Below are 12,608 nucleotides of genomic sequence, written 5' to 3'. Positions count from 1 at the left end.
AGAAAGGGCCTGGACGGCTGCTGAAGACCCTCAGTGTGAACCCTGGGCTCCATGCTGCCTGTTCCCCCGACATCTGTCCCCAGCCCAAAGGAGTCCCAGAAGACAGGAGGACAAAGGCAATGACTCCAAATGGATAGGAAATACTTTTATTGCAAAAAGTACTGAAGGTACCCTAAAACCTTAAGCAGGATTCTGGACATGGAAGCCTACATAATAGACAAAAATAAATATGTCAACCTGCCCGACCCTCTGGGGTGAACTGGATGTGGACACTGGAGGGAGGGTGTCCTTTATTACATACGCGTCTCTGAAGTCATATAAATATAAAATACCTTATAGTAGGTCAGCATTAAATACCAGTCACTGTGTTTACATAACTTAATTTGTGCTGTAGACAAAGTTCTGTACATGTAACACGTGGCCATGCCCAGGCGTCCCAGCATCTGTCCTGAAGTCAGTGTAAAGACATTCTTAAGTGGTGGGGACATGACAGCCCAGAACCCACAGCAGAGGGGAACTGGGGAGAGGAAGGGGCCTGACCCTGGATCCCCCAGCTGGTGTCCACAGGCTAGAGGGACCCATTGCTGCAGAGGCTGCTGCCTGCTCTTCCCCATACTTGGTCTTCTAAACCCAAAGACGTGGTCCTGATGGTGGAGACCTGGGTAGGTCCGGAGGACAGACGCAGGAGAGGGCACAATCCCAAGCCCAGCTCTCCTGCACTGGCTCGCGCCACAGCCCTCATCTGAGTGGCCGCCACAGGCCCGGAGTACGGCAGCTGCCAACCACAGCAAAGCCACAAAAAGACTGAAAACAGGAACCCAGAGTTCCACAGGGGCAAGGCCTCACAGACCAGCCAAGCCCGAGATGCCCTGTGCTGGCAGTCATCACACACTCTGGACAGCATGTCCTTCCTTGGGTGCCTAGCTCAGTGCCTGGAACGGTCAGGGATTGAGGGCGTAGCCAACCTTGTATGGCCAAACCCGGCCCTTATGCCCCTGCTGACAAGGGAGACAAGCTGCCCCAATGAACTCCAACCTCTGGGTGGGCTCAGCAGCCCCCCAGGAAGTTAAGTGAGCTACAGGGCAGGAGAGCTCCCTGAGGGAGTCTGCACAGACCAGGAGGGGCCAAAGGGTAGCCCCAAGGGAGCAGAGGGAGGAGGGCAGGAACAGGCCCAGGGCACAGGGCAAGCAACAGTGCCAGAGGGCGCCTGGTCACAGGAAGCCCAGCTGCACATTCCACGCTGCCCACAGGACTCCCAGCCAGGCCCCAGCAGCCCTGGACAGTGCTGGACCCCCATCCCTGGCCTTCCCACCAGCACCTGGTGCACAGCAGGTGCTGGAAGATGACCGTGACCCAAGGGACAAGAGCCGCCATGAACTGTGGCCACACCAGCCAGGGCGTTCTAGGACAAGACTTCCTAACCCGACAGCAATGACATCCACAGTGTATGCACTGGGCTCTTCAGGAGCACGAGGGGCCAGGCAGCCCTGTCAGGTGTCCTGGGACATATTAAGGCAACCAGCCATGCCATCTGGCCAGCACAAGGGACTTAAGTGCAATCTGCTAAGTGACAGTGCTAAGACTGTCTTCCTGCTGAGAACATCTCTACAAGTTAGTTCACTAGAAAAGGCAATAAACATTTGCTTTAATCTTCTTTAACGAGGAAAATGCAGTCTAAACGCCCTCTTCTCTAAAAAGGAGGCAAGGACAAAAACTCAAGCCAAGGCTACTTTGGGTACTTTGAGGGGAAACTGACCACTTCCAAGAGAAAACCAGGGGCTGCCAAGCTGCGGCATTCACCCAGGAGCTCCTGTAGAAAGCTTTGGCAATGGGACTTTTTAGACTTGAAAAATCGAACAAAGCTGGCCCTGTAGAAGAGCTCCTTCTTCTCCCACTTCTTCTAAGGTCAAACTGTAAGCATTTTCAACTTTGGAACCAACCACCAAGGCCACCTCCTGCCCAGGACTTCCTTTAGAAGCAGTGGGACTCCTCATGCGCAGGCCCAGCAAGGGCTCGGGCACCCGCAGCTGTCTGCTTGGCTGGGTGTCAATGACCACCTCCTAGGGCCTCCTGGGAAGGAGCTATGATCTGGCGTTGAAACCTCCCCTGGGATTCTGTCCCAGGCCGGTGAAGGAGAGGGTGAGAGGTGAGGACACAAGAGCCAGTCAGGGGGCGGGAGTGGGGGGCTATGGCTGAGGAGGCCCAGCATCTGATAGGGCCACATCCTCTTCACCCTCCAAGCCCACACCCCTGCTGATGTCCCACTGTTCTGAGTGCAGCCTCTGGAGGGCAGCCCTCTGAGGTGTTTTGATGTACGCCCCTGGCAGGGGCCAGGAGCTAGGGAGGCAGGCTCCCCACACCTCTGGACATGGAATTTGGGACCCCACTTCAGCCTGTCTGCCTGGTCCGCTGCTCCAGGTTCAGGCCATCCTCAGCCTCACGGGAGGACCCCTTCTCCCTTCACGCGTCCCTCCCAAGTCGTCGTCCTCTCCCAAGGTGGGATCAAGTAGGTGCAGATGACAGCGACAGGAGGGGTGTGCACCGCGTGGGTGAGCTGTGATCCGCAGGGTGGGGGTGACCTCCAAGACCCAGAAACATGTGCCGGCAGGAAAGTGGCTCTTCCTCAACTGCGGGGAGGGCGTTCCCGACGGCCTCTGATTCAGGCTCTCAAGGCACAGAAACCTTCCAGGTAATGGATCCTGGGCTGGCTCCGCCACCCAAGAGCCTGTGCTCCTCCTGTGAGCCCAACCTGTCCTTGTGCACAAAAGAGTGGGGCACTGCCCCGCAGAGGTGCCAGTTACCTGCACCGAGGCCCGTGCCGGGCCAGACCGGGGCTAGTGCAGCTCATCAGGGTCCCGCGGTGGCCGGGGTCGGCCCGGGTGCATGTCATTGCTGCCACTGTCCAACTCGAAGCCACGCCCACCCGAGAAGGTCTGGGGCATGAACTGGCGGAAGATGCTGACACTGCCATGCCAGAAGGTGGGTTCTGGGAGCCGCCCCACCACGCTCCACGCGCGAGTCTCTGGGTCATAGGCCTCTACCACGTCCGAGAGTTCAAATGTATTGTCGTATCCCCCAGAGACATACAGCTTTCCCCCAAGGACGGCCAGGCTGCCCCCCACGTGTACCTGTGGGCCAAAGGGATGAGCGAGTGGAGGTGAGAGGAGAGGGTGGGGCAGGGCCCCACCTGGGAAACCACTGGAGACAAGGCATGCCCTGTCAGCACCCCAGAGGGGTGGCCTTGGCTCTCTCAGAAAGCAAGAGAGGCTAACCCCTTTCCAACACCCTGCCTAGGAGAACAGGCCTCCCCAGGGGCAGCTGGGCCTTCCCTATGGTGATGAGGGTGCCCGCTGCAGTGCCAGGCCTCCCCACGTGCAGGTCGTGCCGAGCAGCGCTTCCTACGTTCTCTCTCAGAATCTCTGCAGTGGCCCTCCGGGCTGAGCAGTGCTGTTCTCCCCATGTTACAGATGGGAAAACTGAGGCTTGCATGGCTGACAGTGGCAGAGCTGGGCTCCGAACCGCGAGGCTGGATGATTCCTTCCATCTTTCCCAAATTCACTATGACTATGTGCAGCTTACTGCGGGGAAATAGAAAGCTGGGTCTCTTAAACGCAAGCACATTAAGCTGTGATGTAAGCTGGGAGGCTAGATGTCACGGAGTGTAGGTTTGGAAATGTTAACAGACAGGAAAGAAGGCTGTAGGCAATATGATGTGTACCTCAGACTAACACTGCTCACATGGCCAAATGGCACTGAAGCCTCCCTGTCCCATCACTGTCACGCTGGGCACCCCTCTTCTCAACAAGCCCAGAGAGAACGGGTGGACCCTGGTTGTCCTATTCAGAACACACAGCAAGTGCTCAACAGAAGTATGCCCACAGTGGGCTGGGCATGGTGGCTCACGCCTGTAATCCCAGCACTTTGGGAGGCTGAGGCAGGTGGATCACAAGGTCAGGAGCTCCAGACCATCCTGGTGAACACAGTGAAATCCTGTCTCTACTAAAAATACAAAACAAAATTAGCTGGGCGTGGTGGCGGGCGCCTGTAGTCCCAGCTACTCGGGAGGTTGAGGCGGGAGAATGGCGTAAACCTGGGAGATGGAGCTTGCAGTGAGCCGAGATCACGCCACTGCACTCCAGCCTGGGCGACAGAGCGAGACTCCGTCTAAAAAAAAAAAAAGTATTCCCACACTGACTTCCTCAGGAACCAGCTGGGCGTGGTGGTTCACGCCTATAATCCCAGCACTTTGGGAGGCTGAGACAGGAGGGTCACTTGAGGCCAGGAGTGTGAGACCAGCATGGGTAACACAGCAAGACCCTGTCTCTACAAAAATTTTAAGAATATCCTTTTGTATCTACATATGAGAAAAAAAATTACTGGGAGTTGTGGCACATGCCTGTAGTCTCAGCTCTTCAGGAAGGTGCGGTGGGAGGACTGCAAGTCCAGGAGGTGGAGGCTGCGGTGATCCATGACTGTACCACTGCACTCCAGCCTGGGTGACAGAGCAAGACCCTGTCTCAAAAATAAAAAAGGTAGGTCACAGACCTCATGCTGACTCTGCTCCGGCCACACTGGCTGCTGGTGTATCCAAGAACACGCCAGGGTGCCCTGCTGCAGGGCCTCTGTTCCTGCCGTCCATCTCTGGAACAGGTGGCCCCAGATGACAGTATGCCTTGCTCCCTCACTTCCTTCTGCTCTCTGGCTCACAGCAGATACTCAATAAACACTGCTCAAATGCGTGCTAGGCTGTGTGATCCTGGGATATTACTTAACGTCTGTGTCTCAGTGAGCCTCAAGTGCAAAATAAGGGTAAGAGCAGCCTTCTATTGAGATGAGACCCACCCATCATGGCTGTGGATCCCAAACACTCATCACGATGACACTTGGGTTGCACAATCAGGACCAGCCTATGCTTCCAATGCTGGCCCGCCTGAAAATTTACCTGATTCATGGACGGGATCTTGTCCCATTCGTTCCTCGTCGGGTTGTACACGTCCACCTCGGCGGAGTCATCCCTGTGGAGGGGGCAGCAGGAGGATAACTGCTCAGAGCGAGGAGGAAGTGCACACATGCAGGGCTGGAGCGGAGTCCTCCCCTGGGTCACTGACTCCTCCAGTGACCTGGATCTTTCTGATGCCATCCAGCAGCACCCTTGCCAGGTAGGCTCCATCCCCAGCTCTTAGGAGCCAATTTCAGCCCCCTGTGCCCACTCAGCCAGGGCTCCAGGGCCAGGACCCTCACTCCCAAACCTGAAGATCAGGTTTTTGAGTACTTGAAGCCCATTCAGTGCCTCCCCATCACCCAGTACCAAGGTGGCTGTCCCCCACCCCCTAAGCCTACAGTAGCTCCCTTCAGATCTTAAAAAAGGCTCCTTGTTCCACTGTGCATCCCCACAGGCTCTGGAACACTCCCTGCCACTGTCCCCAATATCACTGTGAGCCCCCAACCCTGTCCTGTTCACTACTATGTCGAAGTGCCCCTCACTTTGGGATCAAGACCCTTCAACTTCATCTGACACCCTTTATATCCCAACAGTAAAAGGCTCAAAGGCACAGCCTTGAAAAGCAAAGATGCAGGCCAGGCACTGTGGCTCACGTCTGTAATGCAGCACTTTGGGAGGCCGAGGCTGGTGGAGTGCCTGAGGTCAGGAGTTCGAGACCAGTCTGGCCAACACGGTGAAACCCCGTCTCTACTGAAAATACAAAAATTAGCCAGGTGTGGTGGCATGTGCCTGTAATACCAGCTGCTCGGGAGGCTGAGGTAGGAAAATTGCTTGAACCCGGGTGGCTGAGGCAGGAGAATTGCTTGAACCCGGGAGGCGGAGATTACAGTGAGCCAAGAGCGTGCTATTGCACTCCAGCCTGGGAGACATAGTGAGTGAGACTTCGTCTCAAAAACAAAAACAAAAAAGAAACACAAAGACACAAGACAAACAACAGTAGTTGTGAACCTGACACTGCGGCACAAAACCAGCCACAGACAATGCATAGACACGAGCCTGGCTGTGTGCCAAGAAAACTTTGTGCACGGACAGACATTTACATCTCGTCTAACTTGAAATGTTATTCTTGTCTTGATTTTTTGCCCCCAATCATTTCAAAATGTCAAAGTCACCCTCAGTTTGTGGGCCCTATGGTGGCGGTGATGATGATGATGATTAAACCCTGGAACCTGCTAGGCTGCCCTCTCTTTCCCCAGCAGAGACTTGCAAACCACAGCCCAGAGGCTGGACAGAGCTCTCTGGCATTCCCAGAGGGGGAAACTGTACCCCAGCCAAGGAGCCATCTGGTACCAGAACCAAGGGGAGGGGGGCCCAGGTCATTTGTGGGTCACATGGACAACGGCTGAGGCTGTGGCCTCCCTGAGAATGGCACGTCCTAGGCACAAGCTGCCCAAAGACAGGTGGTGTTCTGGGCAGAGGAGTATGTGGCTCTTGAAGAGCCAAAGTACACAGACAAGGTGACACTGGGACAAATACCCCAGGGGGACCAGCCCCAAGCAGGGCCCCTGCATGCTTAGCCTTCTCTCTCGGGCTCAAGCAGCCTCCACTCAGGCTGAGCCTGGGCGCCCCTCCTCTGTCCTCAGGCACAGGTCACATTGGTAAGATGAACGGATGCAGCCTTTCCAGAGCACTGCCTCCTCCCACACGTGCAAGTGGCTTAGGAAACCCCTGTAAAGGCTAGCAGTGGGTAGGGGTGGGGGGCAGACCCTCATGCTTCCCTATGGGAAGGTTAACCCAGCAGGCAGACCTCCCTGGGGCACATCTTCACATCTTGCTCTAGGACAGATCGGGGAGGGGAGGGGAACTCTCAAAGGCACTGGGCCTGGAACCACTGCCTAGGGGCCGAAAGGAAGGTTCTGGCGCTCTGATAAGTTGTATTTATAGCCATCTCCACCCCCTCTTTGAAGACACCTTCACAACTTGGGGGAGGGAGAGCTGGGCAAAGGGTCAGATGATGTTTTATAACGGGACCAGAGCTGGCTGAGATTCCAGGGCTTTCTCAGAGCAAGACCGTTGGTTCTGGGCACGTGGTGGTGCCCAGCTACTTGCATGACAAGCAACGCCACCCCTGTTCTTCTTGGTGCTCACTCCAAAAGCCTGGTAAGGAGTCTCCTGTCTGGGGGGACGGTGGGGCAGACGCCAAGGCCAGGGCAGCTCTGGCAGTGCGAGGCAGGGGGCCGAGGAGCAGGGAGCTGACATCCCCCAAGCTCCCCGTTCAAAGCCCCAGAACGAAAGGGCACAGTGGGGACTGTCATTCAGTTCCTCCCCTTCCCTCCTGGACCCAGAGCTTCAGGCAGGCTCTAGGCAGGGAGGGAGCAGCAGGATATGTGAACAAGCAGCGGAGTACAGCAGGCAGGGGCTGCCCCGCGCCATCATTGATGCCCAGCAACCAGCCGGAGGCAGCATTTGGCTGTGACCAGATAGGTCATCAAGGCCAGCAGATACACGATGACCCACAGGCTGCCTGTCTCCGCTCCGTGCTGCCCAGGCTACAGCCTGCTCTTGCTGGAAGAGCCCAACTCCACCACCTGTGAAATCGTGTAAGAAAGCCTGGGGTTTTCCTTAAACCCAAAGGAATGGAACAAGCACTCCGGGCTCCGAAAGACCAGGCCTGGCTGGGTGTGGGGGCTCACGCCTACAATCCCAGCACTCTGGGAGGCCGGAAATGTGGGACGATTGTTTGAGGCTAGGAATTTGGGACCAGCCGGGGCAATACAGCGAGACCCTGTCTCTACAAAAAGTTAAAATGAGCCAGGTGTGGTGGCTCATGTCTATAATCCCAGCACTTTGGAAGGCTGAGGCAGCTGGATCACATGAGGTCAGGAGTTCTAGACCAGCCTGACCAACATGGAGAAACCCTGTCTCTACTAAAAACACAAAAATTAGCCAGGCATGGTGGCGCATGCCTGTAATCCCAGCTCCTTGGCAGGCTGAGGCAGGAGAATGGCTTGAACTCGGGAGACAGGTTGCAGTGAGCCAAGATCGCGCCACTGTACTCCAGCTTGGGCAACAAAAGCGAAACTCTTCTCTTAAAAAAAACAAAAAAACACACAAAAAAACAAAAAACAGGCCGGGCGCAGTGGCTCACTCCTGTAATCCCAGCACTTTGGGAGGCCAAGGCGGACCGATCATGAGGTCAGGAGATCAAGACCACCCTGGCTAACACGCTGAAACCCCGTCTCTACAAAAAATACAAAAAAATTAGCCAGGCATGGTGGCGGGCGCCTGTAGTCCCAGCTACCCTGGAGGCTGAGGCAGGAGAATGGCAAGAACCCGGGAGGCGGAGCTTGCAGTGAGCTGAGATTGCGCCACTGCACTCCAGCCTGGGCGACAGAGCAAGACTCCGTCTCAAAAAAAAAAAACAAAAAAAACCCCAAAGAGACAGACCCAGCCTCCGACCCCAGCTAGGCCTCAGTTTCTCATCTGTGGAAAAGGGAGAACAGCCATGATGCGTGCTTAGGACAGGGTCTGGTAAGAGACACCAAACACACAGTGGGGCTCGGCACCTGGAACTCACCTGACAAAGTACATGAGTCCATTTAGAGTCACAGTCTTGGGGGCGAAGGACCAGGGCGGGAGCTGGCCGCAGTCCACCAGCGACCACAAGTCGGTGTCCGGGTCGTAGCACTGCATCACCATGGTCTCCTTGCCGGCCAGGGAGCCGATGGCATAGAGCCGGCCGCGGCACGCGGTGGTGGAGCAGTTGTCCATGGGGTAGGTCATGGGCTGCAGGGCCTCCCAGGAGTCGGTGGTGTGGTCATAGCGCTCGGTGCTGTCGGCGGCCACCACGTACAGCAGTCCGTCCAGCACAGAGGAGCTGTGGTACTCGCGGGCCTTCAGCATGGGCGCCACCTCCGCCCACTCGTTCACGCTCGAGTTGTACCTCCACACGCAATCGTACAGCCGGGAGCCATCGGACCCACCTGCCAGGACGCGTGACAGGCAGGTGATCAGCCCACTCAGGTGAGTCACCCACCTGCACCCTCCCGAACTTCCGCGAGGGCCTCTCCCTTGGAAGGAATTCACATCACTGGGCTTCACCCCAGACGCACATTCTCTCCCCAAAGCCCAGGCCACATGCTGTGGCTAAGGCAAAGCACACGCTGACCACTGCCCAGTGAGATGACTGCTGCCAAGCCTCTACCAAACAAAGGTCCTGAGTGCACTGCTGAAGAATCCAGCAGCCTCCTCTGGACACCGCCCCCCAGCCATGCATATACCTCAGCAGACCAGAGCCCCGGGCCTCGGGACAGTTCTGGGGAGCCACAGAGCTTGTCAGTAGGGCGCATGAGGACTTGCTCACTAACTCCTAGGCTTCCTGGGCACCCTCCAAGCAAGGTACTGCCAGGACAAGATGAGCGGAAACCCACTTCCTGCTGTAAGCAAGAGACCTAACGCTACACCGCGAGGCCACTTCTCGATTCTGGTGCAGGTTACAAAGCTGTGTTTGGTTTAGAAAAATCCATGAAGCTGTGTAAGTATAATATATATATATATATTCTTCTGCCTGTATTATTATTATTATTATTTTTTGAGGCAGAGTCTTGCTGTGTCACCCAGGCTGGAGTGCAGTGGCATGATCTCAGCTTACTGCAACTTCCACCTCCTGGGCTCAAGCAGTCCTCCCACCTCAGCCTCCTGAGTGGCTGGGACAACAGGCACACGCCGCCACACCCGGCTAATTTTTGTATTTTTTGTACAGACGGGGTTTCGCCATGTTGTCCAGGCTGGTCTTGAACTCCTGAGCTGAAGAGATCCACCCACCTTGATATCTCAAAGTGCTGGGATTACAAAGAGCAACTGCGCCTGGCCCTGTATTTTTAATTTCAATAAAAGCTAAGAATAAAAAGTGGTACTGGCTGTAATCATAAATTACACCAGGTCTATTAGAAATCCCAGGACATGAAGGGACCCCAAGCACCCTGGGGCTGTACCCCTTGGCCTCCCAGGCTGGCGTCACAGGACACAGCGGACAAGACATTCTGTTCCACAGCCCTGAGCTCTAAAGGGAGAAGAGCAAGTTCTTGTTCTTAGGAAGTGAGCTCTGCCGGCCTCCTCCCTTCCATGGAGCTGTGTGAAAGGCAGCTGAAAGGAATGAACCAGCCACCTGCCTAAACCCAAGGGATTAACTACTCTGCTGGGACATTTATGGAAGGGTGTGCAGAAAGCTGGGGCCAGTCTGGCCAGTTCTGGGAAGAAATTCTCTGCTCAAAGCCACTGGTCAGACTTTCAGGAGAGGGGAGGGACACGGTCCCCAATCAACTTGGGGACAACCTTGGATTGGAAAGAGGCAGATTCTGGCAGAATCCAGCAGAGGCTGGACTCAGAGCAGCAGGCTGAGGAAGCTGTGGCAACAGAATCCAGCAACTGTCCCACCTGACACCTCAGAGCCCCACTGGAACTCGGAGCACGCCCCAGAGTGGGCTCTCTCGCGAACATGCAAGGCTGGGCACAGCAGCTGTGACATCCCAGTCCCCACCTCCTTGCCTGATAACCGCCTCACATGCCTGCTTGGTGGGTTCTTTCCTTATATAGCAGTCACAGAGACCGCCCTTCCTCACCCCGGCAAAGGAGGTAGCCTCGTGTTTGAACTGGGATTTATCTTTAATAAAAACCGTAGAAGCCCAAACTCAGGCGGACTGGGACCCGCCTACCATGACTCGGCAGTGTTTTGGGGTTTGGGCCAAGTAACTGGAAGAAAACCTCTTAACATGTGACCATGTTTACAGTCTCTGGGGAGTTCAGCCTAAACACCATGTGACACAGAGCCTAGGTGCAAGCCCCAGGGAACCTTGTCACCGGGTGACAAAGAGTGAGTCAGGGGGCCCGGTGTGGCTCAGCAGGGAGGGAGAAATTCCCCGGCTTGTGGGGAACAGATGCCTCACCGGGCGTCGGCCTCCTGCCCGTCCCTGAATTCCTTAACGAGAAAAAGAAAGCACCCATTGTGCGGGGTGAATGCCCCAGTATCTTCCAACCAAGTGGGGAGGCACCTCCGGGGCACGGAGTTGGCTTAGCCTGGCAGCCCCGGCCGCACAGAGCACAGAGACCCACAAGCAGCTACTTGTCCCAGCTCACACAAGGCGCCCTTCTTCAAGGTTGAAAGTATCGCCCAGAGAAATGTAGTCACCAGAGCCCCAACTTGGACTCAGGTGCGGCCCTAGGATTCCAGGCTCTGTGCGTTTCCCCCGCGAGTAGCTCGGCTCCCGTACCGGCGAGGCTCAACCCCAGAGAGCCTGCCCAGCCCCTGGCCCACTCACCCGTCACGTAGATGTCATTGCCCAGCGCCACGATGCTGTAGCCTCCGCCCAGGTGGTCTGGGAACTCGGCCAGGTAGCGCCACTGGCCCGTCTGCGGGTTGTAGCAGTCGACAGTGACCAGCTCGTCACAGTCCTGGTCACAGCCGCCCACGAGCACGAGGATCTCGGCGAGACCGGTGGACGGGCGAGGACGCATTCGGGGGCAGGGTCCGCGGTCGTGGCGGTCGTAGCGCGCCGCCTGGAAGTCGCGCGCCTCGCGCAGCAGGCGCAGGCAGGGTGGGCAGCGCGCCACCAGCGGCTCGGCCTCGACGTGCGCCAACAGGTAGAAGCGGCGCACGAAGGGCAGGCGCACGGCCTCCAGCAGCTGCGGCCAGTGCGCGGCGCGGCGCGGCGGGTCGGCGCGGACCCAGCGCAGCGCCAGCTGGTAGGCGGCCTCCTCCTTGGGCACACACAGCCCGTCGTCCCGCAGGTAGCGCAGCAGGCGCGCCAGTGGCAGCCGCTCCAGCTGCTCGGCGCCCAGCTCGCCCACGTGGCGCAGGATGAACCGCTGCGCCGCGCTCGCCAGCCCCGAGCAGCTGAAGGCCTCAGCGAAGTCCTGCATGTCCAGGCAGTTGGCCAGGTCGAGCTGCTGCTGCAAGAAGGCGCCGCACGCCTCCTTCACGGCCGGAAACTGCAGCAGGTCCGCGGCGCGCAGCAGCGGCTCGGCGTTGTCGCCGCTTACCGCCACGCGGCCAGTGTAGCTGAAGTCCAGCAGCAGCTGCAGCATGTCGGGAGGCACTCCGTGCAGGCGCACCCGTTCGGCGCGGCTCTCGCGCAGCTGCCCCGCGAACATGGCGCGGAAGTAGGGGCTGGCGGCGGCCAGCACCGCGCGGTGCGCCGGGAAGTCGCGCCCGCCCGCCGCCTCCAGGGTCACGTCCAGGAACTTGCGCTCGGCGCGGAGCTGGCTCAGGCCGCGCAGCAGGCTCAGGGCGTGCGCGGGGTCCGAGAAGGGCAGCACGGCCAGGGGCGCCGGTCGCTCCATGACGCCTTCGCTAGGTTGTCGGGGACGCCGCGGCGCGCCAGGCACCGCTGCTATAAATAGGGCGGGGCGCCGCGGCTCTCGAGGGGCGGGATGGGCGGAGAGACGTCTGCACCGCCCCCTTAACCCCTCTGTGCCCGGCGCCACCGCCCCCCGCAAGCGCGGGCTCGCCTGTCCCCCGCGCGGCGCCCGCCCCCGGCTCCGTAGGCTGAGTCACCGCTGTCCGCGGCCGGCTCCCTCCCTCCGCCCTTCTGCGTCTCCCCGCTGACGCCTGGGCCGGGGACAGCGAGTGACAAGTGCCAGCTCCGAGGGCGGCCTCGCCGCGCGCCGG

General features: G+C 57.9%; 1 protein-coding gene across 2 annotated transcripts; it reads right to left on the bottom strand.

Moving 5' to 3' along the window:
• Positions 1–130: 130 nt before the first annotated feature.
• KLHL21 (kelch like family member 21) lies at positions 131–12,403 on the bottom strand. Of its 2 annotated transcripts, none has more exons than XM_009235639.4 (4): positions 11,260–12,403; positions 8,520–8,925; positions 4,943–5,015; positions 131–3,578 (listed from the first exon to the last, which is right to left on the bottom strand). In XM_009235639.4, exons 1-4 carry the CDS (start codon positions 12,278–12,280, stop codon positions 3,576–3,578), a joined length of 1,503 nt encoding a protein of 500 aa, XP_009233914.1. In that variant the 5' UTR covers positions 12,281–12,403; the 3' UTR covers positions 131–3,575. The 2 variants fall into 2 exon arrangements, with proteins under 2 accessions (XP_009233914.1, XP_009233912.2); XM_009235637.4 differs by having other exon boundaries at positions 131–3,128; positions 11,260–12,388.
• Positions 12,404–12,608: the final 205 nt, after the last annotated feature.

The sequence above is a fragment of the Pongo abelii genome, chromosome 1 (genome assembly GCF_028885655.2).
Source record: "Pongo abelii isolate AG06213 chromosome 1, NHGRI_mPonAbe1-v2.0_pri, whole genome shotgun sequence".
In the NCBI taxonomy this organism is placed as follows: domain Eukaryota; kingdom Metazoa; phylum Chordata; class Mammalia; order Primates; family Hominidae; genus Pongo; species Pongo abelii.
This window is presented reverse-complemented; position numbering and strand designations above follow the sequence as displayed.